The sequence below is a fragment of the Coccomyxa subellipsoidea genome (genome assembly GCF_000258705.1).
Source record: "Coccomyxa subellipsoidea C-169, whole genome shotgun sequence".
NCBI classification, from domain to species: Eukaryota; Viridiplantae; Chlorophyta; class Trebouxiophyceae; family Coccomyxaceae; genus Coccomyxa; species Coccomyxa subellipsoidea.
This window is the reverse complement of record NW_005178019.1, coordinates 699,728-724,577: the sequence shown is the minus strand read 5'-3', so window position 1 is coordinate 724,577 and position 24,850 is coordinate 699,728. Positions and strand designations below refer to the sequence as shown.

The following is a 24,850-nucleotide window of genomic DNA, read 5'->3' as shown; positions in this document are numbered from 1 at the left end:
GCTGGCTGGGGCCAATGTAAAGCTGAGAACAGTGCCCACGCTTGACGGTATTTTGCTTGCATGTGGCATGCCCATAAAGGAGTAGGTGATGTGGCAGCCTTGGCATGAGTCTTGTCTGCAAACGCAGCTTGCCTCTGGCAGGAACACCATGCTGTGAATTGGTTTGCAGCTCACACTCAATTTGGCAATGGAGAGAGAGTGCTTACCAGTTGGCGCATTGTGTCTGGTATGGCAGCAGCTGGCTGTTCTGGCAGAAGTCCACCGGCTTATTAGCCCTGCACGCACAAAAGCCAGCCAATTATACTAGGCGCTTTTGCTGTGTAAACTCCTGTCGTGCACATTCTGAATCCTGCAGGAATTGATTAAAGTGCCAGTAGATAAGCTGTAGAAAATATATAAATTCTAAGTAAAACCGCATCTCTCACAAATACCATGCAAAAGCCGGTGATCATGCAACCAGGCTGCAATGCCCCAGCAGGTAGTACTGTAAGCTGCGACTAAGTGCTAGAACTCTCCTGCTGCATTGTGGCACTCCAGGATTTTGAAGCTATAATTCTATTCATTTTTTGCTTTTCAGATGTGTAAAAAATCCCGCACCATTCCGAGGCGACCCAGGCGAGGCCGTTGGAGTCAGTGGTGGCAGCGGAGCCTCCGTGCAGCAGCGTACCTGCCATGTTGTCGCCTGCCGGTCCAGTCAGCGCCGCCTTGGCCAGAATAGGCGTGTGCAGCGCCCCGGCACCTGCGCGCACGTTACAGTGCATAATCAAGTAATGCAAAAGCAATGGTGATGGATTGATCAGCAACACCTTGCATGTGGGTGTGCCCAAAGGAAAGTAAGACAGCGGTCGTGAGCATGAGGTGGTGCTCACAGGCCCCATGGTGGTGCCTCATGCATTCCTGTGCAGAGTTGCCCACCCTGGCTTAAATTGGCTTGCATGGCTTGAATACAAGTGAAAGGAAAACGGAACTTGACTGCTTGATGAACCTAGCTGAACACAAAACTGCATAGCATATGCTGCAACCAAACATGCAGCTGCAATGTAAAACTTTTAGTGGCAAAACTGCATCCTGACAATGTTTCTACAAGCACTCAGAAGAGATGAACAATGGCTTTGTCTGGGCATAAAATGATATTAATATGGGTGGGTCCCCCCCCTCACCAAGCTGCATGTTGACGGGGGTCCATACGGGGGACAGGTGGTAGTCGGGCCCCACGAGGCTGGCGGCCAGGATGCCCGTAACGGTCCCGGATGCCCCGGAAGGGGTGATTACGGGGTTGATGATGTGGTTGCCCATCACCGACACATACCTGCAGTGCCACCTCATTATACTCAATTCTCCAAAGCAAGTACGTGCAGGCTTGACCTTTTATATTTTGATCCAAATGCCATGCGTGCAGAAGGCCTCTTTTCTTTGAGATTTGCATATTAGGCCTCGTGCTACAGGGAGACAGCTGTCACCCTTGCATTGCGCTTGAACATCTCAGTGATCGCAGGTTTGCAGCAGCCAAAGTAAAATAAAACAGCCCTTCTCTAGGTACAAATTTCTTTGGGCAGCAAAGCAAGAGTTCTGCTAATGTGAGTTACAAGAGACAATGCGAGTTTCATGCCCAGTGACCCAGACATGCGAGGACGGCTTTCACTGATGCCCAGAGGGGTACAATGTCCAAGCACCCCTGTGAGACAATGCGGTGAAGGCGGGGTTCGCTGAGTTGGCAATTACAAAAGATTGGCGTCCCAATTTTCAGCTTCACTCACGCATACCGTGAGCATGCATCCTTACTGAGCCTTACTGTGGGGAATATGTTGAGCGTGCACCCCTGAGAAGCAATCCGCGCGGTGAAGACGGGGACGGCCGAGTTGGCGTACACCAACTTTCGATTCCCGATCACACGTCGTTCACGCATGCATCCTCACTAAGATCATATGAATGAATTCTGAGTGTGCGCACCCTTGAGAGGCGATGCGTGCGGTGAAGACCGGATCGGCTGAGTTGGCGTCTGCGCCGCTGACAAATCCGGTCTCGATGGCCCACCAGATGGCGCCCTCCAGGGGCGACCCCTGCTTGTTTATCAGCACTGCTGTGGCCGCCGCTGCAATTAAACAAACACCTCAACACGGTAGGGGAACCCTGAATCCTGAACCCCGTCAAATATGTTGCCCCGCCTGTCACATGTCAGGGGTTCGATGCAGAGCTCAATGCTTGCACCGCGGACCCCTCAAAATGACAGGGGCGCTCTTATTCGTTCTCGACTGTCAGCACCAGGGTCTCTTTGACTACCTACATAGTCCTGGCCTCGAGCAATATCAGATCCCAAAATGTAAAACTTCAAACCCAATATTATTATTAATATTAATACACGTTTTCCAGTCCTTCAGGACTAGGTACGTCAAGCAACACCTGGATTATAGCTTTCCAGTGTTCTCGATTCTTGCCCTTACACCCAATATAGCATCGGCATTTTGTCTGTGCTTCGAAGCAACAGCCATTGCCGGCGAGGCCAGGTCAGTGACATGTCCAACTTTGCAGGCTTGCTCTATAAATTCCTGATCATATGAGCAGACATGAGCTGAGTATATAGGTGTGACAACGCATAATCACTAATCAGCCAGATTTGGCGCGCACCAGTCCAGAGCATGCCGTTGTAGTAGGACACTTGGGTGAGGCGGGAGTCCTGTGGGTCGAGGGCGATGCCTCCGTCCGGCTGAGTCACCACCACGCCGGCCGCTGACGGGTCCGCAAACGCATAGCTCTTCAGCGCGACCTCGCCTGACAGCTCTGGCAGGCCGCTGCGGGGGAACCCCTGCCAAAAGAGGACACAAAAGGGTGAGTCACCCTTCATTGCACCAATGTCACTTTCAAACCGGGGTTTGCTGCGGGGGAACCCCTGTCAAACCAGGAGAAAAAGGTGTGTCAACCCTCACCCTCACCCTGCAGAACTGCTCAGAACTCACTCTTCTGTCCTGGCATTTCATTATGAGGGCTCTCTCTGCTCTGGCTCTCCATGCTTTGGAAGACAATTTCTCAAGAAAAAAGAAGAAAAATCAAACAGTCTCGCTGTATCTATAGAACGTACAGTGGTGGTACCAAAAGCAGTGGCACTTGCTGGGCATAACCGATATGTTGATGATTTCAAGCTACACCCGAGTCGCACCCCAGATGAATGCAAAGGTTGCTGTACATCTGGAACACTTTGTCAAGCTCTAAGAAATATGCACCCAACACCCCTGCTGCTCTGCCGAAATCAAGCAAGCAACAGCTCTGTGAGCTCTCCAGCAACCGAGGCTGGCACTAGAATGCAACATTGGAAAAAATTGAAGGCAAAGACGATGAGGAAAAAATCGCACCGGGCGCATGAGGGTGGATGTGTTGGAGATGGACCAGGCCATGAGCACGGCGGTGGGTGACTCAGCCTGAGTCATCGCCGCACCACTCGTCATGACAAGCGCCGTGCCGCCGTTGGCCGTCGCATGCTTGCTGCCGCCCTGTCGCAATTGCGCACACCATAATTCCGTTTTCCCACTCTTTTAAGTTTACAAGGACTTTCACATGCAGCGGGCAAGCAGTCACAATGACCACAAAATCCCGCTAACAGGACACAACCCATTTAGTTGTCAATTATGTTTTTTTCTCAAAGAAACACCAATTGCACTGTAGTGCAGGAAGCACAGCATGCTCCCTCAGCCTCTGGAGCTGGATATATCTATGAGCTCGTCATTGTCGACAGGACATTCGCTGGTGATGGCAATCACAATAATATTGCATGCGTTACACCAGTGGTCGCAGTTGAGCATGGCAACGCCATCAGCCCTGAGTCATTGCAGGAACCTGGTAGAAGCTGCGTCACACCCTCATAGTATTCCAGCAATGCAACAAAGTGCAATGCACAGAAAAGCAAGTGGGTTTATATGGATTTGCCGCGAAGGCACGCCGTCGAACCTGAGTCACGGCGGGAACCAGGGAGAAGCTGGCGTCGGCGGCCCAGCCGGAGAAGGCGGCGTAGGCCGGCTGCGATCTTTTGGCCTCGAGGAGGGAACGCTTGGAGACGGCCAGCAGCAGCGGCGCAGTGTACTTGCCGCCCACCGCCTCGCTGTTGATCTGGTATAGGTTCAGCCCCGCCCTGGCGCAAAAGATACACTCTCAGCGCGCTATTTTCTTGGCAGAATTTTTTCCTTGAGGTTGCCAAGGTAAGGAGTGCAAGCTCTTCTTGCTTAGAAAGATACACTCTTCCTTATCGACCTTCCAAACTTTGCACACTTGTTCATACTGCGCCTTTCAGCCACAAACTCGGCAAACCAATTTTACCATACCATGGTTCTCATGCAGCCAGCCCGCGAAGCATGGCATGAACAACAGACTGCAGCAGGGACTCTCGATTCGGCTAATGACAATGCATCCAAGCACTGACAGCTTCCTTCCTCAACAAATAACAGTGAGCGTCTTGCAAACTCAGGACAAACGTCTCCAATCCTGCCCTGTGAAGCCATGCTTCTGGATGCAAGGCTGGCCTGGGTTCAAGTGTCCAGAGGTATGGGCTCAGCGTTCCATTGTTGAAGCGGCCCTTACTACTGTGCCTCATCTCTTTTGCCCTGAAGATCCTTATTGCATGCGCTGCTGAGACAGACACCATCAAAGACCGTAATGAACCACAATTAGGTAAGGCAAGAGTAAACCTGTTACGCACCAGAGGCCAAATTGGTCGATGCCGATTGCCGGCTGCGCGCCGAGGCATCCGTCCGGCAGCGCTGCCGTGTTGGGGCTCTTGCACGCCTCCAGACCGGGCAGAGGCTGCCTGCTGTCTGCGCACAGCCAAAGCCACATCCCTTGACATACATACCAATAGTCAAATCAGCCACGGGGGGCCCCATCTGCTCATTGCCCACTCAAATCAGCCCTGGGGGCCTCATATGCTCAGTAGGAGGTTCACTGGCATCCACCACTCAATGCAGCAGATATCACATCAGGTCATGATGCCATGTTTTTGCCGCCGTTAAGCATTGTTGTGCAACTTAAGGAGAGCTGCCAAGCTATGCTGGCCTGTCCTCAATGAAGTGAGCCACTTCTGATAGCTGCCAGCGCCTCAGATATCTTGTTGGGGAATCTGCACAGGGCAGAGCGCCTGGTGTGCCATGCAGCACTTGCAGATTGGCGGTATCTCTAATACCGGACCATGCTTGCGGGTGCAATTCTGACTTGCTATAGCATACAGGGCTCATATGGATTTGAACACGACAAGGGGGGCGCGCCTGCATCGAGGCCCATGGTGGGCACGGTGAACGGTCCAAGGAATCCATCGGCCGGATTGGCGCTGGCAGATACTGCGATGGCCAGCTGCGATCGCGACAGGTGCAGCCCGCCCTGCAGCTCATAGTTGAGCACCGTGATGTAGAACCGCTGTGTGTCCGCGCTGTCAAACACACCTGCGGTACACAGGATTAGAGTGCGTCAGTGGCGCTATGGTGCGCGTGGCGTGCTGATTGTAGTCTCTTATGCTGGGAAGCTGATGCAACTATCCCCTGAAGAACTGCCTGCTGTGTACCATTGCTATTTCATGCATGCCGCCTGTGGTGCAGCATTGACCGCCCTCATGCGCCCAGTCAGGATATTGGGAGTCTTACAATATATAGGCACAGCCGTACGGTGCATTCCAGGAACATCCGAGGAACACTAAGACTGCACGCCAGAATATTTGCTCTGGTCCGTGCTCTGTGGCTTCGGCACCACTCATGCAGGCAACTTGTGCCTGACCAACTAATGCCGCCTCTCCTGTGAGCATGCATGTTGCAGTATAATAGCATGGAGGCAGGCTCTTGACGTTGAAGTTTCTTTTCAAGGACATTACGAGAGCGGAGCCTTACATGCGGCGTCTGTGAAGCGACCGTCGAGGCTTGAGCCGAAGAAGTCGATGACGGAGACGGGGCCTGCCAGGAACTTGCCGCTCAAGTCATACACCTTGAACACCTGATCGCACACCGCCACAGCTCTCCTTACTCACACTGCGCGCCTCAGCTTGGGACACAAGAATGTATCTCAAGATTGGCTAGCTGTCTTGAGTTGCCCTCTCTTCTGTTGTGAGAGAATGTAGCTATTAGTGATAAGTGACACACGTCAAGCTCAGATAGACTGGCCACTCAGCTGCATGGAGCCAGGAATGAGTCCGGAAATTATCCTAGAATGAAATGCTGTGTTGCCGATGCTGATTTACACCCCAAAAAGAGGCAGTGCCTGTGACAAGGCAGACAGAAGGCACACCAGGCACGAAAAGCATGACATCAAGTAAAGATCTATTTTCCCCACTTCCCCTGGAGCAAGTCTGCATTCATCTGCACTGTACTGAGATTCTGTGCAGGAACCATCCTCTCTTTCAGAGTCTGAATCATTGTGCAGCTGCGCAGTGAGGGAGCAGCCGCGCAGTAAGTGTGCAACTAATTGAGGCAGGTTTGACAGGAAGAATGTCACATACCAGGTCGGTGAGCTCGATGACAAAGCCGTTGCCGACGCAGAGAGATGGATTCGGCGGCCGCACATTCGCGCGCTCCTGATCCGCCACGCTCACTCCGGGGAATGACACCTGCGCAAGGAAAAGGAAATTCCCCTCAATTTTCGAGCCGTGATGCTGCTGAGCGAGGCTGTAAATGCACCGCCGTTGAAAGAAGAATGATTTTAGCTGCAGCGCCAATCCTTTCAAATTCCCCGTCAAGTTTCTTATTCTCTCCAGGGTTGGGCATCTGACAGTCTTGCTCTGTGCTGATGGAACTTCTGCCCACGTTCACTTGGCTAAAAGAAATAAAAAAGTGACTGCCCTGTAAACCGAGTCAGGTTTGTTGTCTTTCTTTGAGCAGCCCTCCTTTGCATGGCATGCACTAGTGCGGCCCACTTGAGGCTTCAGGGTGCAGAGGAAAGCAGAGTGTGGGCACTTCACTGCACCTGCCTTGTCTTTGACCATGATCGATGCCCGAAAAAGGCCACCGCATGCATCACAGAGTCCTGGGTCTAAGCTTCTCTGCACCCCCGCTCTTGCCGGGTGAAAGTGTTGGGATTAAATGTAGATCTAATGTTGCCTACCTTGGCCAAGGGGTCAGCCTGCTGTGTCAGCGGGTTGAGCATCTGCGTGTTGACGACTGAGGGAATGCTAGAGCGGTCCTCTGTCGCCTGTGCATGCATGCGCACATCTGAATTAGTCTGGCTGCTCCCATCTGTCTAAATTAGTTTCGCTAGCAGACCCTACGCAACTGGCAGTACAGTATGCTGCTTGTGCCCAATGAAGACGTTGTGGATGCCGAGGAACTGCACATGGTAAGCTGGGAATGTGTACTTGCATTCAAAATGAGGCGTGAAATTTGTGATGTGGTTACTAGTGCACTGGACGGTAGCAAGTGAAGACATCTGGGAGGGCGAAGCGCACCTGCGAGGACTCAGGGTCATCGAAGTTTGTGTTGCGGGTGCGCCACTGCAGCGGCTGGAACGCCTCTGCAGCCTGGGACGTGGGTGTTGCCAGGTAAGATGTAAATGCCACTGAATATCTGTTCTGGTCAGCACCTGCATGCCAGCATCGCGTAATTTGTTTAGTCTCTCGCCTCTGCACCTCCTTTTATTTGCCCAGCTCCGCGGTCACAGCCGTTAGAGAATGCATGGCATGGTGTTTGGAACGCAGGAGCTGCAGCTCCACCAAGAGTCGTGCTCGACTTGCTCTCACTGGGGCGGTCATCTTAGATAAAGCTGTGTCATGCCGGGTAAATTTGCACTGGCGTTCGGCTGCGAATACCATGGTTAGGATTTCTACCCAGTTACACGCACCTGGGAAGGAGAGCTGGCCTGCAGCGCTGCCTGACCCTGGAAACCCCTTCACCTGGACATCTGCTCTGCCATGTGGGATGAACGCCGCATACCCCACAACAACCAGAGTAAACAGCTTCCACATTTGAAAAACCAGATAAGTCTATGCTGAGCTAGGTACGAGACTGTGCAAGAATGACCCTTCAACCAGTCCCTTCTGGCTGAAGGGTTCCGTCGAAAGTTAAGCGCAGCTGGGAGACTGTTGAAATACTGCGCTGTCTCGCGCCTCAGCCTCTTTTTTGAACAGGAGATCCCTACAACTGGTCCTTGCTTCTGTCAAGATAATAATTGAGCAGCCCTTTCTGCAGCGTGCTACTAAGGTCGCGTATGCAAGCTAGCTCGAATCTAATGCCCTCTGCACAGTCCTACTTTCTAGAGCTTTGCATGCACGGTACGAAGCAGAAGTATCCTGCAGTAATATCGGTGCCTTTAGGCCCGTTGCTGGCTTTCGTAAATTTGTAGTTATTTGACCAGGCACGCCTTCGCACCGGTGCCAATGGAGCTTGCTGAGCTGGCTGCGTGCTGCATGCTGCATGTGCTTTACAAGCACTGTTTTTCACAACGTTTCACCCAGATTTCTAGACCTGTAATAGATATTGTGCAACAGCGCACTTTGCTGACGCAGGCTTCACTTTGATGCAGCTTGCTCGGCGCTAGTGGGGCAATGTCAAGTCACCACATTTGAAAATTGTCACGTTGATTGTGTGGCCCTTGACGTCTCAAAGGGCGTGTCTTCCTCCTATCTCCTCTGTGGTCGCATGCAATCGACCAGAATTATGCAGAAAGGCGAAAGAAGCTGTGCTGCGCAGTGTCCATTACGAATCTGCAAAAGCAGGCAATCGTGCGGGTGTCAGCTTCCTTGTCCACAAGAACGCGCGAGTTTGCTAAACGTCAATGAACAGTGACTGTAAAAATTTGGTGCCAAGGGCTGTACCATCAAACTCGCAAAGGAACCAAACAAGGTACTGGGGCTTCAACGGACCTTTGCACTCCTCGAGACTTACTGATGCATCAGGATCGGATTGTAATACTTGGGACAGTGTCTTCAGCATACGGGATGCCTGCTCAGTGTGCCGCACCGAAGAAATACCCCATTTCAAATAGTGGATTTTTGAGAGGTACGACAGCAAGAATTGGTCTTCAAGGTTCAGAGCGGGGCTCGTTCTTGCTTGCAGGGAGAGGACTGATGGCAGGAAGATTGCGGACTTGTATTATACTGGTCGAAGCAGTGTTGGTCCTGTTTGCAACCAGCTTTGCAGCACAGCAAAGCGCCGTCTCCACAGCTGATGAAGCAGCGGCATACCAAGAGAAACTCGTCCGGAAGACCTCGGGCCTGCATCCGACCCAGCACAGCTTCAACGGTTACCGCGGGCCCTGGCTGGAGAATGTCTTCATTGACAGATGGCTGTCGTTGAAGCCCTCTACTTCACGCCTGTTCATTCCTGTGGCATGGACTGATGCCATGCACTTCAACACCCTCAGAATGCACATGCAGCAGGTGCTCAACCATCTGAGCCCGAGGTTCAAGTACTTCACAGTGGTGCAAGCCGGCCGGGGCTTCAATCACCCAATGCTGAATCTGCGAGTGCCCAGTAATATTGACATCTTATTCTTTATGGCAGGAGGGGACACCCCACTTCTTAAAACTGTCCCTGTCCCCCTGTTAAAGGAAGAGCTGCATCCCTTGGGGCTGGCAAAGTCGATATCGGTGAGCAGCCAGTGTGATGTTCGCAACCATGAGATTAGGAGGGCTCTGCAGGCGCAATATAACAGCTCTTACCTATTTCTCAGCCAGAGTGAGGACTGGAAAGTAGTTACAGAGAGCAGCAACTTCTCCTTCTGCCCCAGGGGATATGGCCCCACATCCTTTCGCCTCTACGAGACTCTGCAGCTTGGAACAATCCCAATCTATGTCTGGGAAGAGGAGAAGTGGCTGCCCTTTGAGGACCTGATTGACTGGAACGAGTTTGCAATCATTGTGGAGAGTCGTGACATTGACAGTATTGCTGCTAAGATTGCAGAGGCTGACTTGCCACGCATGCAGGCAGCTCTAGCCAAGCATAGCCACATGTTCACGTATGACTTCACAGTGCAGTACATCTTGAAGAGGCTTGCTGATGAACCATCTCAGAAACCTGTTGAAGATCTGCCTGGGACCGAGGTAAAGCCTGCTGGGGAACGCCCTTTGACTGCAGCACAGCCTGCTGGGAAATTGAGGTTGCAAAAGGGTGAAAGGAGGGGCAGCACCTCGTTTGTCTAATGCGTCTGTACACTAGTACATTAGCGCAAAGTGGGCGGAAATCGGGGAGGCACTATTGTTTTTCAGTGCTTTGTGGGGTTTGTGGGGATTTGTTGAGTTGGGGTGGGAGTGATTGGGGTTCAATTAAGACTAGAAAAGGTGTCCATGAATGGCCACAATATCTACATTTTGGGGGGGTCCCTCGCGACCATCGGCAGACATAGGGACTAGGGTTAAGAGGCTCGGTATAATCCTGAGGGCAAGCTGCTTAAGCTTCCTGGGGGCGAATTGCCAGTAATACAGAGGACTGTGAAGGAGAACAACGCGGCTGCAGCGCTGTTATGAGGAGAACCAGAAATAAGCTCGTTTGGAGAAGTAACACGTGACTAATATTGATGTTTACAATGCTGACGTCAACATGATGTACGTACCATCATCAATGGAAAAGCTGAAATATCATCAGCCAATTGCAATGACACTGTACATGAGACTAAATGTAACTTTAAAGAATGCTATGCATGCGCATGCAGGCAACACTGATGATGACTGCAGACATCAGCTTAGACAAAGTTTTGCAACACTCGATAATAATAATGCACTTGTCATATGACACGGGCATGTAAATATTTCCAATCCAACAGGCGTCGCCTTCTCAAATCCACACTCTGGCAGATAGTCAAATTTGGATGCATCCCTCAGAGGCTGACATAGAAAAGTGCACTTGCACCATGACAAGAAGCTGCAGAGATCACCGCGACTTTGTAAGTCACCAATACGAGTGCCATTGCCCCTGCTATAATGGCACAGAATGTTCATGCAACTTGTCCAGTACAAAGTTCTTGAGAATCTTCACCAAATATGCCTCTCTTGCAAGTATCGTACTCTCTCTGATTGCACACTCACTCCTTGCGCTCTCTCTCTCATACAAAACCTCCCTTGAGCTGGCGAGCAACAAGCTACAATTCATCCTGTTTCACACCTTTGCAGGCACACAATGTGCGCAAGATTGGAGCAACGCTTGGTGTCCTGTAAAGCGCTGCTCTAAGAGACAGCCATCACTGGAAGTATCACGCCCATCTGTACAACCAGTAGACCTTCAGTCGGTGTCCCACTTTAATCTTAAGAAGCTCCTCTAACCATCTCCGAAACGGCGCATCTGCACCGGAGCGGCAGATGAGGGCTGCATAGCACCAAATGAAGCTCAAAGTAAATGCTCCCAATGGCATCTGCCAACACTGCTGATGACACCTTCGGCACTCATTAGGGAAGGCCACTCGAATGCTGCGCGTCTGCTCCTCAGGAGACGCCAGAAATTTACCATTGCTCACAGCTCTGTAGCATTAGGACTTCGAGCGCGTTATCCTCCGGAGAAGCACTCTAGGGTCCCTCACAAAAGCACAACATCCAGGGCAGCTGCAGCACGCTAAGGGGTTGAGACATGTATCCTGGGTATTATGAGTCCTCAGGACAGCCAAGCCTTGCCACATGGACACCCACATTGCATGACCAAATGCCTGCGTGCACTCTCCTACTCGAACGCCTGCTTACTCTCTCCCATGACAACCCTAGCACACCCCCCAGGCGGCAAGCCCCAGGGGAGCAAAGCCGCGCAGCATCACTCCTTGTAAACGCGGAACAGGATTGACAAATTGTGGCCACAAAAGCCCAAGGAGCTTGTCAGTGCAATGTTGAATCCTTGAGAGGCGCCCACGACGACCCCAGTATTCTCCCCTAGGAGGCATGCCCTACAGGGAGCGAAGCCGCGCAGCATCACTCCTCTCAGTCTGTCACCTCTACTCTTCTGTCTCGACTGACAGGAGTCTGGCCTGCAGCTTCAGTAGCAGGTGGGTCACAACTTCAGATGACATTGCATGCAGCTTCACGTGTTCCTAACTGGATTGTGTGTTTGTCTTTCTCGCCTGCAGCATTACTACTCCTTGTACGCGCGGAAGAGGATGGACGAGTTGTGGCCGCCAAAGCCGAAGGAGTTTGAGAGTGCGACGTTGACATCCATCGCCTGTTTAGACGCGCCCACAATGACCCCCATGTCCACTTCATCCTCGGGGTCCTCCACATTTATCGTGGGATGCAGGTAGCCTGCGATGACAAATTGAGCACTAAGCACCACCCCTGTGGGTTACACAATCTGCATGGCAGACACTCGAGCTGCAGGCAGCGCAAATCGCAGTGTTGACTTTGCTACCACCCACTTATGCAAGAAGTAAACTTACGTGGTCTGCAGAAGATAGCGCGCCGAATAGGCAAGGCAACCTCAGTCTCAGATGTAGAGAGAAGAGAAACACACATATCAAGGAATATCAGTCTCAGAGAGAACAGGAAGGGCCGCTGCACATTGCCTGCCAGCAAGGGCGGGACGCTGTCTCCCCATGTGCTGCCAGTGCCAGAGCAAAACAACATGGAGACTGACTTCTGAAACTCAGAAACATCCCTGATTGAGCTTGAGCACATCCTTGGCATGGATGGTGTCAGGTGTTCAGTGGATTCCAATGTCTTGCTGTCGCCCCAGAAGGCACCGACGTGAGAGAACTACATGTACTAGTCATCCCTAAGCCCACCGGGACCGAGCGCACAATCGCATATGGCTTGCATGTGATCAGCTAGTCCTGCCAGGTCTGAACACTGAATGACTGTACAACATGCCTAGCAGAGATGCAAGCTGGTTGTGGTCATGAGGACCCTGGAGCCACAAGGGCATGGGCTTATGTGTAAATCCCCTGACCGAGGGTGAGCGCACCGGTGCGGATGGCTTGAATGGTAGCGATGGCTTCAACTGCGCCGGCGGCTCCGAGCAGGTGCCCGATCATGGACTTGGTTCCGTTGATGCGCAAATCGCTGCCCGGGAACGCCGCCCGGATTGCCCGGTACTCCGCCAGGTCACCCGCCTGCCAGCACAGCGCCAGCTCAGCCACCTTTTCTCTGTTGATACTTGGCATCCGGTGCATTTGACTCTTCTGGCCAAGCAATCCTCACACCGGCCCGGTCTCAGACGGCAAAAAGGATACAAGTGACAGCCTCCGAGCATTTTGATGTGCGTTCAATAACAGGCATACGTAGGGTTCTCTGCAGTAGCTGGGCAGCTCAGTGACGTCACAAATTAGGGTGGCATGTCGCCGTGGGACGCTGTCTGATTGTACAGGCTGAGAGGGCCTGTTGGAAAGGAGACTGTCTGCTGTAAGGCAACACACCTGTGTTGAGGTTGCATGGGCGTTGACGTAGTTGACCTCCTCTGGTGAGATGCCGGCCTGCTCCAGAGATCTGCGAATGCAGATAGTCATGCTTAGTACGCTTTGCTCACTCCCCCCGCTTGGTCCTCTAAAAGTCGTGTGCAGTCATCGGAGTACCAGAGACGCTGGATGCACGTGAGCAAGTCCAGCACTGTGCGGGATAAGTAAATGGCAGATTTGAAAACTTGTCAAGTGTGCAGCGCGCTGCGCAGTAAGGAGATGATGAACACCGGGTGCTTGTGCATGCATGCATACAGCAATAGTCACGTGACATGTGTACAAGCGGCGCACTTCTTTATGCAGAGCAGGACGCCCGTAATACCCCCAGGCAGGAGCAGTGTCAGGGGAACAGCAAAAGGTGTGGCGCACTTTTGTATGCAGAGCAGGACGCCCTTTCCCTGCGGCTGGGGCTCGGTCATGTGGTGAGCGTCGCAGGTGCAGCTTCCGCCCAGGAACTCCGCCAGAATTGGCGCGCCCCTCGCCTTCGCATGCTCCAGCTCCTCCAGCACCAGCACGCCTGAGCAGAAGGGTCTCTTTGTAATAACCCCTGAAACCCCTTGCGACCCTGAAGTAATACTGCACCCGATGCAACCTAGTAATAAGCTTGCACCTCTGTGCGCTTTTGTGATTGCTACCCAGACAGGCAGTGCCGCAGCAGCAAGCAGAGCCCCGTGCATGCGGGAACGGTCCATCAAATTTCATGGTAAGATACAAATAAGTACAAGAGGAAGTGTATATGTAAAGCAGATTGCTGTGTGAACACTGCTTTGGACCTCTAATTGTCACTTTCAGAACCATCGCCAGCGGCCACACTGCGGTGGTCTCTGCTCATGCAAAGCAGTATGTTCAAATACCCCTCCGTCCAGCGTTCTCATCGGTATCAACACTACCAAAGGGCGGCTGCAGCGGCGAAATCTCCGCTTCCATGCAGTTGTTGCACATGCTTTGGGTATTATTCAGTAAATATTCTGTAAAATACCCTTCAGCCGCACCTGCGCCCTATCCCTGCTAAGTAAGCAAAAAAAAAGCTTCCTGTTCAACGACCAACACTGTCCGCAGCCGCACTGGCGGCCTCGCCCCATCCATGCAGTTGTTGCATGTCCATTGGAGTGGACTTTTTGTGCTCTCTCTCCAGAAATGCCCGCAGCCGCACCTGCGCCCTCGCCCATGACAAAACCATCCCGGTTACGGTCCCAGGGGCGGCTGGCGCGAGCGGGGTCCTCGTTGCGCTGCGACAGCGCGCGGCACGCTATAAATCCCCCGATGCCCGAGGGGATTATAGCCGCGTCAGCGCCGCCGGCCAGCATCAGATCCGCATCCCCGTTACGGATGTGGTCCGCCGCGCTGCAAGAGAGACGAGATACTTTGAAGACCACGACACATCAAATTTCTGGCACATCACCCATCGTTCGTAATGGCAGAATCCTCACGTTCTAGATGACCAGTGCAAAGAGGCTCACAGGTTCATGAGGCCTTGCGCGTGTGAGCACTGCAGGTGCATTCGCTGTGCCCCTCAGCTTTACATATCTAGGGTTCATGGCAACAGCGTGGGTCCTTCTTCTTGAATCTTTTTTTATAATCGTAATCGTAATCCTAAAGACGGTCAAAGCCCCATCTGAGGATGCAGTAACTGCCCAACTTCTGCTCAGTTGTACAGTAGGTACCTCAGGCCCAGAGACAATGGGTGGCACTCCACAAAAAGGTCATTATCAATTCTTATTTTGATATTTTTTAAAAAAGTCCAACTTCTCACCTGAGGATGCAGTAGTTGCCGGTGGCGCATGCGGTTGAGATGGAGTAGTTGGGCCCCATGAATCCCACGTCCATGGCCAGCAGCGCACCCGACATGTTGGTGATCGCAAACGGTATGCAGAATGGGTTCATGCGCCGGAAACCCTGCAATGCACACACCTTAATCATTTCCCACCGCTCCCAAAACACTGGAACTACTCCGCCATGGTGTAGTTGTGACCTGCTGGACCTGATGTGTCAGCTTGACATGGCGACACCTGATAGGAAATGCGAAATTGCAAAGACAGGCCTGGCCTGTTCCCTTCAGACACCCGTCAACTCTATTGCTGGCAGATCACGCAGCAATTACCGTGTATTCCACAGCTCGGTAACGTGCTCGGGTGAGATCTGCGCTCTGTGCACTGAGAACCCATGCATCCTTACTAGTGAGGAGTGCTCTGTGTCTGACGAACTCTGCCAAAATGCAGTTGGGGAGCGTTAAGCCTCGCCTTCTGTGTGAGGTCCTCCACTGCGTTGCTGAAGGTGGCCATGCCGCCCATGGCTGTTCCGATCAGGATGCCACACTTGCTGAGATCGAGCCCGTCAAAGCTCCCGGGCTCCAGGCTGAATCCAGCACTCTGCAGCGCCTGCGCGCAAATCATTGCAGTGGCTATGAAGGCTATCTGTTCTGGCCTGATTCCAATTTTCCATAAAAAGTCTTACCGCTGCCGTCGCGCACCCCATAAGACAAGATGCCATTGGAGCCGGTGATTTCACACATGCAAATATGGCAGACATGCAACTTCCTCAAGAACCAGGGATTCTGTGCACATGCCAAGGGAAGCATTTCGTTCCAGTCATATATGCATGCATGAGAAAGCTAAGTGCCGGCTGTACATCTCCATGCTTGCTATGCATGCGTTGCAGTGGCCACAGCAGTGGAAATCTGTCGCTATGAGATCTGATTGGGGAGGCTCGGCAGTCTCTATCCGGTTGGAACACCACCCGAGAGGCGCTTCTTGAGGACAAATGGGCATAGCCACCTTTTTGCCGGCGACCATGGTGTACTTTATGCAGTTGTCCATGCGCCGCTCGTTCTTTTTTGTGACGTAGCCGTTGCACTGGAATCCCTTTATCTCTCCAGCAAATCGGGTCGAGTAGCCCTCGACAGAGAAGGAGTCGATCTGGGACACACCGCTCTTCCCCTGCACAGCATTGCATATTCGAAGAAGCCATTCCCACGCTCATGTTGAAGCACAGACACCATGTGCAGCCATCTTTGCCAGTGCCTGCTGACAGGGCAGTGTTGCAGCAGCTCTGCTGTCTGTGCTTGCGATCAAGGGTGAGAGCATACTTATTCTCGTACAATGAACAAGGCGTAAATGGTGAAGAGCGCAAGGTGGTACTAAGACATTACCTCGAGCAGGTTGTTGTAGAACTCATCGGGGTCATGACCAAGGCAGCTGACCACTCCCATCCCCGTCACCACTACCCTTCTCTCGGGTTTTCCATTGCCATTCTGGCTGCATGAAGCAGCCTGAATTCGCCTAGCATGACGGATCTGCGCCCAGCAGACACAGTGCATTGGTGGTCAACACAGGCAGAGCAGCGCTGGCATCGACCTTCCCAAGTCAAGGTCTTTGGAGCCTCACTTCAATTATTGAATACATCGAACTCTCAAATGAATATTTTTAATGCAGTGGATCACTTTCACCCAATAATGTGCAAGAAACATTCACCTTTTTCGTTGTTTTGACAAAGCAGCAGCGCCCATTGACAGAAGTTCCCCGCAGCAGTTGCCCAGCGGGCGGCTTCAAAGCCATAACAATATAAAATGATCAGCAAGCACTCCTCCAGGAATTTGCTCCCGCGGGCTTGCCAGATTTTGCTCGTACTATGCCACTGGCCAATCCCAAAAATGTAAGGAGCTGCCTGGTGCTGGGATCTTCACAGGAACGACGTCTATGCACAGAATGTCGCACGAAGTGTACTAGTAAGTGACAAAGATTGATTGCATCTCCTCGGCAAATCGCAATGTAGGCCATTTCGACGCTTCGTGGGGTGTTGATCTCGGATTGGGGTCGATCGCCTGCCCATTGGCGATCTTGGGCACAATTCTGGGCAGGTAGGCTTCAAGTACGAGTGCCTTTAGCAGCATTCTCCAAATGCATTTTCATGGGCGGCCGTGACATCAATGGCAGCCCAGGAGCGCGCAGAAGGCGCTTCAGGGAACACTACATCATCGGGGCAAGATCCTGTGTATCCTCTGCCAGAAGGAAACCATGAACAAGTGAGTGCTGATAGGGAGCAGTTTGATCGGGCGCTCAAGCGCGTGCATGAGTACTTCGGCATTACAGACAAGGTTCCCAGGGTCGGGGGCCGAGAACTAGACTTGCACCAATTGTACTGCAACGTCACAGCGCTAGGCGGATGTGCACAGGTCATTGCCAAGAAACAGTGGCGGGTGAGCTAAAATTCCCCTAAATTCTTGTAAATTGGCACAAATCGCGTTGTAGTCATCTGTTTCCTGGCAGCTGAGTGCCTCAGGATGGTCTCTACCTCTCATGCTTACTATGCATCCCCCTGTACTTGACATCTGAGAGGACCCTTGTGGTTAATAGGATGCTGCGGAGTCATTCAAGTATCCAGATACCATCACAAGCGTCTCATTCACGCTGCGCAAGGCCTACTCGCAGCTCCTCTGGGACTTCGAGCAGATATATTTCTTCGAGGTCAGCACCATCCCACCTGTTCAGCTGCCTTTACACCCTGCTGTCCTGCAGACGAAGAACTCGAGTCGTGTTACAGCGTGTGATATGCGCTGGGACCAATCGCTCATGGTCTTTGTGCAGGCAAAGGGGCCAAGATTGCCTCCCCCAGGGACAACATCAGCGGTGATTGCTACTGCTGCCAGCACTTCCGGCAGCGGCGGTCCCTCTGCGCAGCCTGGGGACAATGGTAATGCAGCTCCATCCATGCATGTTAGCCAGGGCCACTGTCGAGCTCGTGCATGCTTGCATGCATGCAGATGGTCTCAAGCATGCGCCCACTTTGTCTTGAAAAGTGTTTGAGGGTGCACTTGCATCTTCAGCCTGCGCCTGTCAGCTGCTAAGTGCAAGAATGGATGCTGTGCTCCCTGGATCTGCCGAAGGACCTTGCAATATTTGCACATGATTAGCATCAGCCGCTTATTCTACAGGACATGTACCGCAATCGCTCCATGGATCTGCAGCACTGAGGAGTGTAGGACTCCGGGTATAAGCAAGTCCTCAATAGGCCCACTGCACGCGTGCAGGGGTGGGCGCATTGAAGAACGGGGGGAAGAAGCGGCGCAGCGATGAGCTGGATCCGACGGCGTTGCTTCAGCTGCCCCACGGCTGCCCCATGCAGCTGGTGGCTGCATGCAGGGGTAGGATTACATCACATGAGTTAATGTACCTGAACTTGCGTACACTTATGCGCCCATTGGGGTCAGCAAGGAAGTTGAAACGGGTAGGCAGTCGGTGTGCTCGAGATGTGCAACCTTCACCTGCAGCTTGTCTGCAGGCACATCTTGCCTCTTCTGGCAAGAGCAGCGTGGTACTGTAACAATCACGGTGCATGTGGCGTGCAGGTGGCGGGAGCACGGAGTCACATGCGGTGGGCACGCAGGGGACGGTGACGCTGGACGGCCGGTTCGACTGCGGCTATTTTGTGACGGTGCACATCGGACGGGAGGAGTTCCGGGGGATGCTCTACTACCCGCCCCACGAGCCGGCAGAAGTGAGCATGTCTGCGCTTGAGTCATCAAATGTGTTTCGTGTACAAGTACACCATCGAATATACCATTGTTTTTGCTGGACTCCCCGCACCCCTGCAGTGAACAAATGTTTCTGGAGCTGCTTTACAGGGGCCTTGGTGGCGTCTACACATCTGTGGCCTTACTCCAAATTGTTGGGCTCATCAAAAGCTTGAATTTCCAGGGCTGAAGTGCAGACAACGCCATGTACAGTTCAGTGGTGTGTTGGTTGCTTGCTTGAGCGCTGATTTTGTGTGCACGCCAAAACAGGCGCTGCTGGCGGACTCAGCCAGGCAGCCCGCGGTGGCGGTGGTGGGCACACACGAGGACAGGGGCAGAAAGGTGAGGCGTTCCCTCCCTGAAAGCAATTACGCATTCCTTTGTATCCCCAGAAATCCAGGGGACTCCAGACTACTGTAAATCTATGCGCTTTTCAGATTTCCCTGAGAGTCCATATCGCCTCTCCTACTTTGGAGGCACCTGGCATGAATGCAATGCAAGGACATGCCTGGGATGTCGACTATGTTAAGTGCCCGAGGACTTGTGTATTTTGGCCCTTGTGTATTTTGAAGAAATTGGCGCTCTCAAAAGAGGCTGCAGTGGACAGCGTGAGAGTCACCAGCCGACTGCAGGCAAGAAACAATCAGGCCATTTCTTTAGTAATTTGTGGGCGCAGGGGTTTGCAAAGGGGCGCGACCCGAACGTGCCCAAGCCCAATCGGACGCCGTTCAATTTTTTCAGTGCAGATGCGCGGCCCAGGGCTAAGGCCGCGTTCCCTGAGCTCCCACAGCCTGAGATCACCAAAAAGGTGTGCGCTGCAGCCACTGTGTTGGACTGCGGTAGCATTTGGTATCAGATTATCAATAAAGACGACAAATAGAGGAATGTATCAGGGTTGTTGAACTCCCTTTGAATCCCCCTCATGCTGTGCTACCAGTAGGGTGTGATATGTTGGGTGACAGAACTGAGGCTGTGGGGACTTTGGTGTCAAAGAAAGTTCATACAGCAATATGGGACAGGCAGGAACTTTGAGTTGCAATTTTGATGATGTGACTGCGACTGGTGCCCAGGTGGGCGAGATGTGGCAGACCTCCAGTGAGGAGGACAAGGCGCCCTTCAAAGCCATGGCCCAGGCCGACAAAGACCGATACCTGGGAGAATTAGAGGCCCACAACTACAGGTGGGGCAATCGATCAATCTGAAACTGCTCTGCACAGGATTGCTCTCGGGTGGAGGACGCATGAATTAAGGGCTGAAACCTCTACTTCCTGAGAACTGGGGACCGTTATAGAACCCAAACTTTACAGAGCTCATGAAGTGTCTATCTCAAGGACTAGCATTGTCCAAGACTGCTGCAGGAAGTGGTACAATAAGTGCAGTTGAAAAGTTGGAGTTGTCTACTCTGGCCTTGCAAATCACGGCATTACAGCAGCTATTGCTTCGCGCAAGGCAAGAAGTGTCACCTGTGCATGGAGCAAAAACCCCAGTGATGGCGTAATCACAAGATGCTTCTGCACATTGTTGATGGCAGCAGAACATCTTGAGAGGCGCGGCTTTCTCTGAAGTGTCAGTCGCTGCACAGGCTGGCGACGCAAGCAGCGCAGGCGCAGGCGCAGTCAGCTGCGCAGCAGGTGGCCAGCCTGGCTTCCCAGCAGCAGCCGCCGCCGCCGGCAGCTACGCCGCAGCTGCCGCAACCGCCGCCGGGAGCCGCCGGGAACGTTCCCATAGCTACCCCGCAGCTGCCTCTGCTGCCCGAGGCGCAGCAGGCCACCCCCCTAGGGCTGTGCCCCCACATCATGGGCATGCCACATCAGCACTCACCTCAGCAGTTGCCATTCCTCCTGCAGCAGGTTCAGCTGCCATCATTGCAGCAGCAACATTTGCAATTCAGCGCCTCGCTGCTGAGCCACACAGTCCCTCAGTCCGCACCGCCGCAGAACCATCTGCCGAGCATCATAGAAGGCTGGAGGCCTAGCTAATTCCCAACAGCCACACCTGTTGTTGGCCAAGCGACCTCGAGTTGATGCCTTTGTGATCACTTTGCTTGGTGGAATATATATAAATGAATGCCCCTGAGAGGTGGGGTGATGGAGGTTACCGGGGGCCATTAGCAACAAACCCATCAGGGTCGATCTGCCTCGCGGCCGCTGCGGGCGCCACTTGTCATGTAGCAGCCGGGACTGAAGTGAAATTTCAAGCGCACACAAGTAGTTGCTTGCATACTATGTACTTAGTAAGCAGACAAGGCCTATGGTTGACCCTGCCATTTATGGCAGGTGCCTTCTTGCTGGCAGGTCATGTGGCTCTCTAGATCTTGCAGGGGACTCTAAAGTAACTTAGTTCAGAGTCCCCTGCTCTCTTGGAGTGCAGGGGGAATATGAAAAAACCTAGAGATATTCCTTGATGCCCCTCCTGCAAGAGAGCGGCCTCGCTGGCCCCAGTGATGTCACCCAAGATTTTGGGAGGCTGTTAGTCAACACGACTAAGTCAAGCAAATGGTGACTAATTGCCATTGCACCGCTGTCCTAGTCAAGTGTACCAGCTTAAGCATTTCCGTCCAGCCCGGATATATAAGCATGCATCTGCATGCAGCGTTGACATTGATGCGCCAGTGACTTTCGGCCTGTGCTGCCTGTGCTTTTATCCTTGTGACATGAGACCTGTGTGTTTATAGAAGGTGTTGCTGTGAAGTGCAACCCAGTGTTGCAAATATCCAGTGTTCTAAGCTGTCGCTGCTTATGTTTGGTGGGTTTGAAGGCTTGTCGGAAAAGTCAAAGCAGAACAAGTAGCCCGGAAGGATGTGTCTATCCATGGTCATTGTCATGCTTGCTTAGAAATGCTTTCATCTTCTTCTGTCTATTCACAGTAGAGTTGAATGATGTGTGACTGCATGAAATATGATATAGATTGGGAATGCAGCTGAACCTTCCAATTTACCATTTTATATTCATTGAGACATCGTTTAAAATCTGTTGCTGTGACCACATGTCTGCAAATTAGCTTCAAAGCAAAAGCAGAAATGACTTCCTATATCCTATAAAGAGAACCCAAAAACCTAATTTCGGTTTGCAACTTGTGGGGCTCAAATCTGCAGATAGCGCTGCAATCATCGCAGCTTGTAAAGGGACCTCATTGTGTGGTGCTGGGTCGCCCAATCTCACACACACTCTGGGCAATCCTTGTTGCAACTCCCCCTTTCACATGCGCCCAGAGCTTGCTATTGTGCTGCTGCCTCCTTGTCCAGATCTGCAAATGCATGACATCACTCTCTTACTATGGTAGAGTTGCCTGCCCATCCAATCACCCATCCATGTGCCCCTGAGAAATTTAGTATACCGTATTTAAAAAATACTGGAAATTTCATGTATTCCAGTCCGTAAACTAGGTTCGTAAAGCAACACCTGAATTGTTGCTCTCCAGTCTTCTTGATACTGGCCCCGATATGCAGAATGCAAGAACACTACCGTATTATCTCTAGTGAAGGTTGGGCTGCGCCTTAGTCAGATGATCTATGAAACATCTTGCTTTGAAGGCAGAACATTGCGCCAATCCTCCTCAGTAATGCTTGACAAAATCTCTGCCATGTGAAGTTTTCTTCCAGAATCATGGTTTTGTGTCAAACAGCTCAGTGAATGCTTGCACGCTCCTGTCGGGGAAAACTGCTTGTTCCGTACCTGTGGGTTATGGGCCATCTGGTCTCCAAGCTGCAGCAGCTTCTCCGGCACCTCCTGCCAGCTTCCCAGCTGCACGACCTCAAACCTCAGGAACCTAATGGGATATAACACGCTCCCAGGGGCCATGTGGCGCTCCAGCAGGATTGGTATGCACCCTGCGGCAAGAAAAGGACAAGTCACAGCTAAATTTCACCTCGGCAAAATTTCCACAGCGCCTTCCATTTTGAGTGTCCTATGCACAGGCATACCGTATTATAAACTTTTTCCCGATGCATCCCCCACCCATAATTGCTAGATCTATGAGACCTGACTAAGAGCAGTGGTGCGTAACAGAGCACAAGGAAACAATTTGCGGCCATGTTGCTGCATCTCTGCCATTTGAATCAACTTACCTCCTGCCCTCTGCAATTCAATCTAGCTCCCTACATGGCTATCAAAACTGGTTCCAATCCCCTGCTAATCCGCAGCAACCTCATATCTCTCGTCTCATCCACTGCTGCACAGATTGCGAGGGAGGGGTCCATGTCGCAACAGCACTTAAACACCGTACTCCTTAATTGTGGATGTTTTCAAAGAACTTTAATGCAAATGATTCGACAGTGACGTTTACTACGGTGCCAGATTTCCTGCAGAATTGCTTAAGTATGCAAAGGCCCCCACCGGCTTCGAGGGCCTCCCAGATGCGGAACTGCTCGGCGCAGATGCCGGCCGGGGCTGGTGCGAACTGCGCGCTGTGCATCGCCATCGAGTATTCCCATGCGCTGGCCGCAGCCGCCGCGCCGCCGGGCCGGCCGCCGTAACCTGCCAGCGTCCGCAGCGTTCCCTGCTTCATCACCTGCACCACATGATTCTTCAACACCAATTCTTGTGTCGGTTTTCTTTCAACAAGGTCTTCCTATGTAGGGTTCTTTCTGCCGGAGCCAAGCTGGTATTGTGCACATGCCTGCTGTGCATGTTATAGAAGTTGCATACCCAGGGATGAGATGATCACTACGGACCAGAGATTTACAGAAGGAGGCAAAGTGCATCGACAGACAAGGTGCAGGAAAAGGATGCCACAGTTCCTGTCTCCTGATTGATTGGCGCATGCAAGCAAACATCTACTGATGCGGGCATGCTGCCTGAGAGACTGTTCTGGCCCCCACCAGCCGAGTGGCTGAAAGGCATCCTAGCAGGGACAAAGCGCAGGTTGCCCAGGATGCCACCCAAGAGGATGCATTTTGAAGTGGCATCCAAGGACGTGTAAGAGTGCAAGAGCCTGACCTGATTTGAGCTGGTTTTGTTTGCCAGAGCACCGAGCATCTCTGTTCGCTCTGGCTTCCCTCCTGTGTCTCCCGCCCACGCCCACAGGTATGGGCGCTCTAAGAACTCGAACTTGAAGGCAGGTGGCAGCGACCTCAGGTTTGCCAGGCCGAGAGGCATCCACAAAACCCTCGGCACGGGCGCAGTGGTCGTCTGCAGAAGGTACTGCAGGCTCTGGTCGCCCATCCCCGCGTGATGATAGTGCCTGAACACCTGGACGACCCCATCGCCGTAAAGGGATGGGGTTGTCTGGGAGAGAAACTCATCGCTGGGGTGCAGGAGGACGATCTGCTGCCCTGGGGGCGTGCGTCTGAAATACTCTTGCTCCTCGTGGCTGGGCCCGCCGGTTGCAACCAGGATTACAGGCCCAACAATAAGTTCTGTTTCGTTCCCCTTGGCTATGAACTCCTTCCGCTCAAACCAGACCAAACGTTTGCCACAAGCATGTATGCGATTCAGAAGGTCAGTAAGCAAATACTGAGTCTCGCTGACATCGAGCTCCGCATACAGAGGCACATATTGAAGATCAGGGCTTTGGACCCCAAAAGATTGCTTGTGGGCAAAAGAAATACATGTTGTGTATAACGATGGAAGAATCAGAAACGCGATCGAAACTTGCAGATTCAACTTCATTTTTTACCATGTTCATAATGAATGGGCCGTTCTGCTGGTCCTACCCGCAAATCGGCTCGTGACACGAACGATGAAACGGCTTTATAGGGAACGCATAAGGAGACCACCCTGTCAAGGGTGCATCTCTACAGAGAGGCCTGGAGAATGTGAATTATCATTCTTAGATTCATTGTGACGAGCGATATCATTTTTACAAATTCACTTCTGCAGTGGATTTAACAATCCGCACCATCAGCAGCCAAAGCTGGCCAGGGGCAGGAAGCCCAAGTGCAGTCTAGCAAACTCCAGGTTCTTTGCAGTGCCAGCCTTCTTGATGGATGGCAGGTCTAGCTGCAAATCCCCCCTCGTTCATTATAAGAGCCAGCTAAAAATTCCAACATCTGTTCTTGCAACAAATCAGCGACAGCATAAG

The 24,850-nt window shown here is 52.3% G+C and overlaps 7 protein-coding genes across 7 annotated transcripts; 4 read left to right on the top strand and 3 right to left on the bottom strand.

Annotated features, from left to right (window-relative positions):
- Positions 1-202: 202 nt before the first annotated feature.
- Positions 203-8,259, bottom strand: COCSUDRAFT_68334 (hypothetical protein; the record flags this gene model as incomplete). Its single annotated transcript, XM_005642906.1, has 14 exons — positions 7,798-8,259; positions 7,406-7,539; positions 7,066-7,152; positions 6,464-6,571; positions 5,859-5,961; positions 5,208-5,420; positions 4,685-4,799; positions 3,940-4,120; positions 3,348-3,485; positions 2,626-2,803; positions 1,951-2,092; positions 1,161-1,309; positions 598-739; positions 203-275 (listed from the first exon to the last, which is right to left on the bottom strand). Exons 1-14 carry the CDS (start codon positions 7,919-7,921, stop codon positions 203-205), a joined length of 1,887 nt encoding a protein of 628 aa, XP_005642963.1. The 5' UTR covers positions 7,922-8,259.
- Positions 8,260-9,160: 901 nt separating this feature from the next.
- Positions 9,161-9,334, top strand: COCSUDRAFT_9917 (hypothetical protein; the record flags this gene model as incomplete). The annotated part of the gene is made up of 1 exon (XM_005642905.1): positions 9,161-9,334. A coding segment is annotated over one exon (174 nt), but the record flags the coding sequence as incomplete, so codon positions are not given.
- A 282-nt stretch (positions 9,335-9,616) lies between these two features.
- Positions 9,617-9,958, top strand: COCSUDRAFT_9432 (hypothetical protein; the record flags this gene model as incomplete). Its single annotated transcript, XM_005642904.1, has 1 exon — positions 9,617-9,958. A coding segment is annotated over one exon (342 nt), but the record flags the coding sequence as incomplete, so codon positions are not given.
- A 501-nt stretch (positions 9,959-10,459) lies between these two features.
- Positions 10,460-11,180, top strand: COCSUDRAFT_34565 (hypothetical protein). Its single transcript, XM_005642903.1, has one exon. It carries the CDS (start codon positions 10,494-10,496, stop codon positions 10,683-10,685), a length of 192 nt encoding a protein of 63 aa, XP_005642960.1. The 5' UTR covers positions 10,460-10,493; the 3' UTR covers positions 10,686-11,180.
- Positions 11,181-11,775: 595 nt separating this feature from the next.
- Positions 11,776-17,053, bottom strand: COCSUDRAFT_54967 (3-ketoacyl-ACP-synthase). The gene is made up of 10 exons (XM_005642902.1): positions 16,791-17,053; positions 16,469-16,612; positions 16,095-16,256; positions 15,561-15,698; positions 15,074-15,216; positions 14,474-14,664; positions 13,690-13,837; positions 13,282-13,351; positions 12,831-12,978; positions 11,776-12,172 (listed from the first exon to the last, which is right to left on the bottom strand). Exons 1-10 carry the CDS (start codon positions 16,872-16,874, stop codon positions 12,006-12,008), a joined length of 1,395 nt encoding a protein of 464 aa, XP_005642959.1. The 5' UTR covers positions 16,875-17,053; the 3' UTR covers positions 11,776-12,005.
- A 192-nt stretch (positions 17,054-17,245) lies between these two features.
- On the top strand, positions 17,246-20,031 carry COCSUDRAFT_20771 (ARID-like protein; the record flags this gene model as incomplete). Its single annotated transcript, XM_005642901.1, has 5 exons — positions 17,246-17,515; positions 17,673-17,891; positions 18,682-18,843; positions 19,518-19,637; positions 19,900-20,031. 5 exons carry the CDS (start codon positions 17,246-17,248, stop codon positions 20,029-20,031), a joined length of 903 nt encoding a protein of 300 aa, XP_005642958.1.
- A 1,927-nt stretch (positions 20,032-21,958) lies between these two features.
- On the bottom strand, positions 21,959-23,335 carry COCSUDRAFT_38668 (hypothetical protein; the record flags this gene model as incomplete). Its single annotated transcript, XM_005642900.1, has 3 exons — positions 21,959-22,075; positions 22,504-22,658; positions 23,164-23,335. 3 exons carry the CDS (start codon positions 23,333-23,335, stop codon positions 21,959-21,961), a joined length of 444 nt encoding a protein of 147 aa, XP_005642957.1.
- Between the last annotated feature and the right edge of the window lie 1,515 nt (positions 23,336-24,850).

Bases quoted from the DNA above. Each gene is read 5' to 3' on its own strand.
- COCSUDRAFT_34565 (XM_005642903.1), top strand. From the start codon at position 10,494: ATGATGTACGTACCATCATCAATGGAAAAGCTGAAATATCATCAGCCA.
- COCSUDRAFT_54967 (XM_005642902.1), bottom strand. From the start codon at position 16,874: ATGGCTTTGAAGCCGCCCGCTGGGCAACTGCTGCGGGGAACTTCTGTC. The intron at 16,613-16,790 runs GTGAATGTTTCT...TGCTGGGCGCAG, and splicing joins TTGTCAAAACAACGAAAAAG to ATCCGTCATGCTAGGCGAAT. The intron at 12,173-12,830 runs GTGCGCTCACCC...TTGTCATCGCAG, and splicing joins CATTCAAGCCATCCGCACCG to GCTACCTGCATCCCACGATA.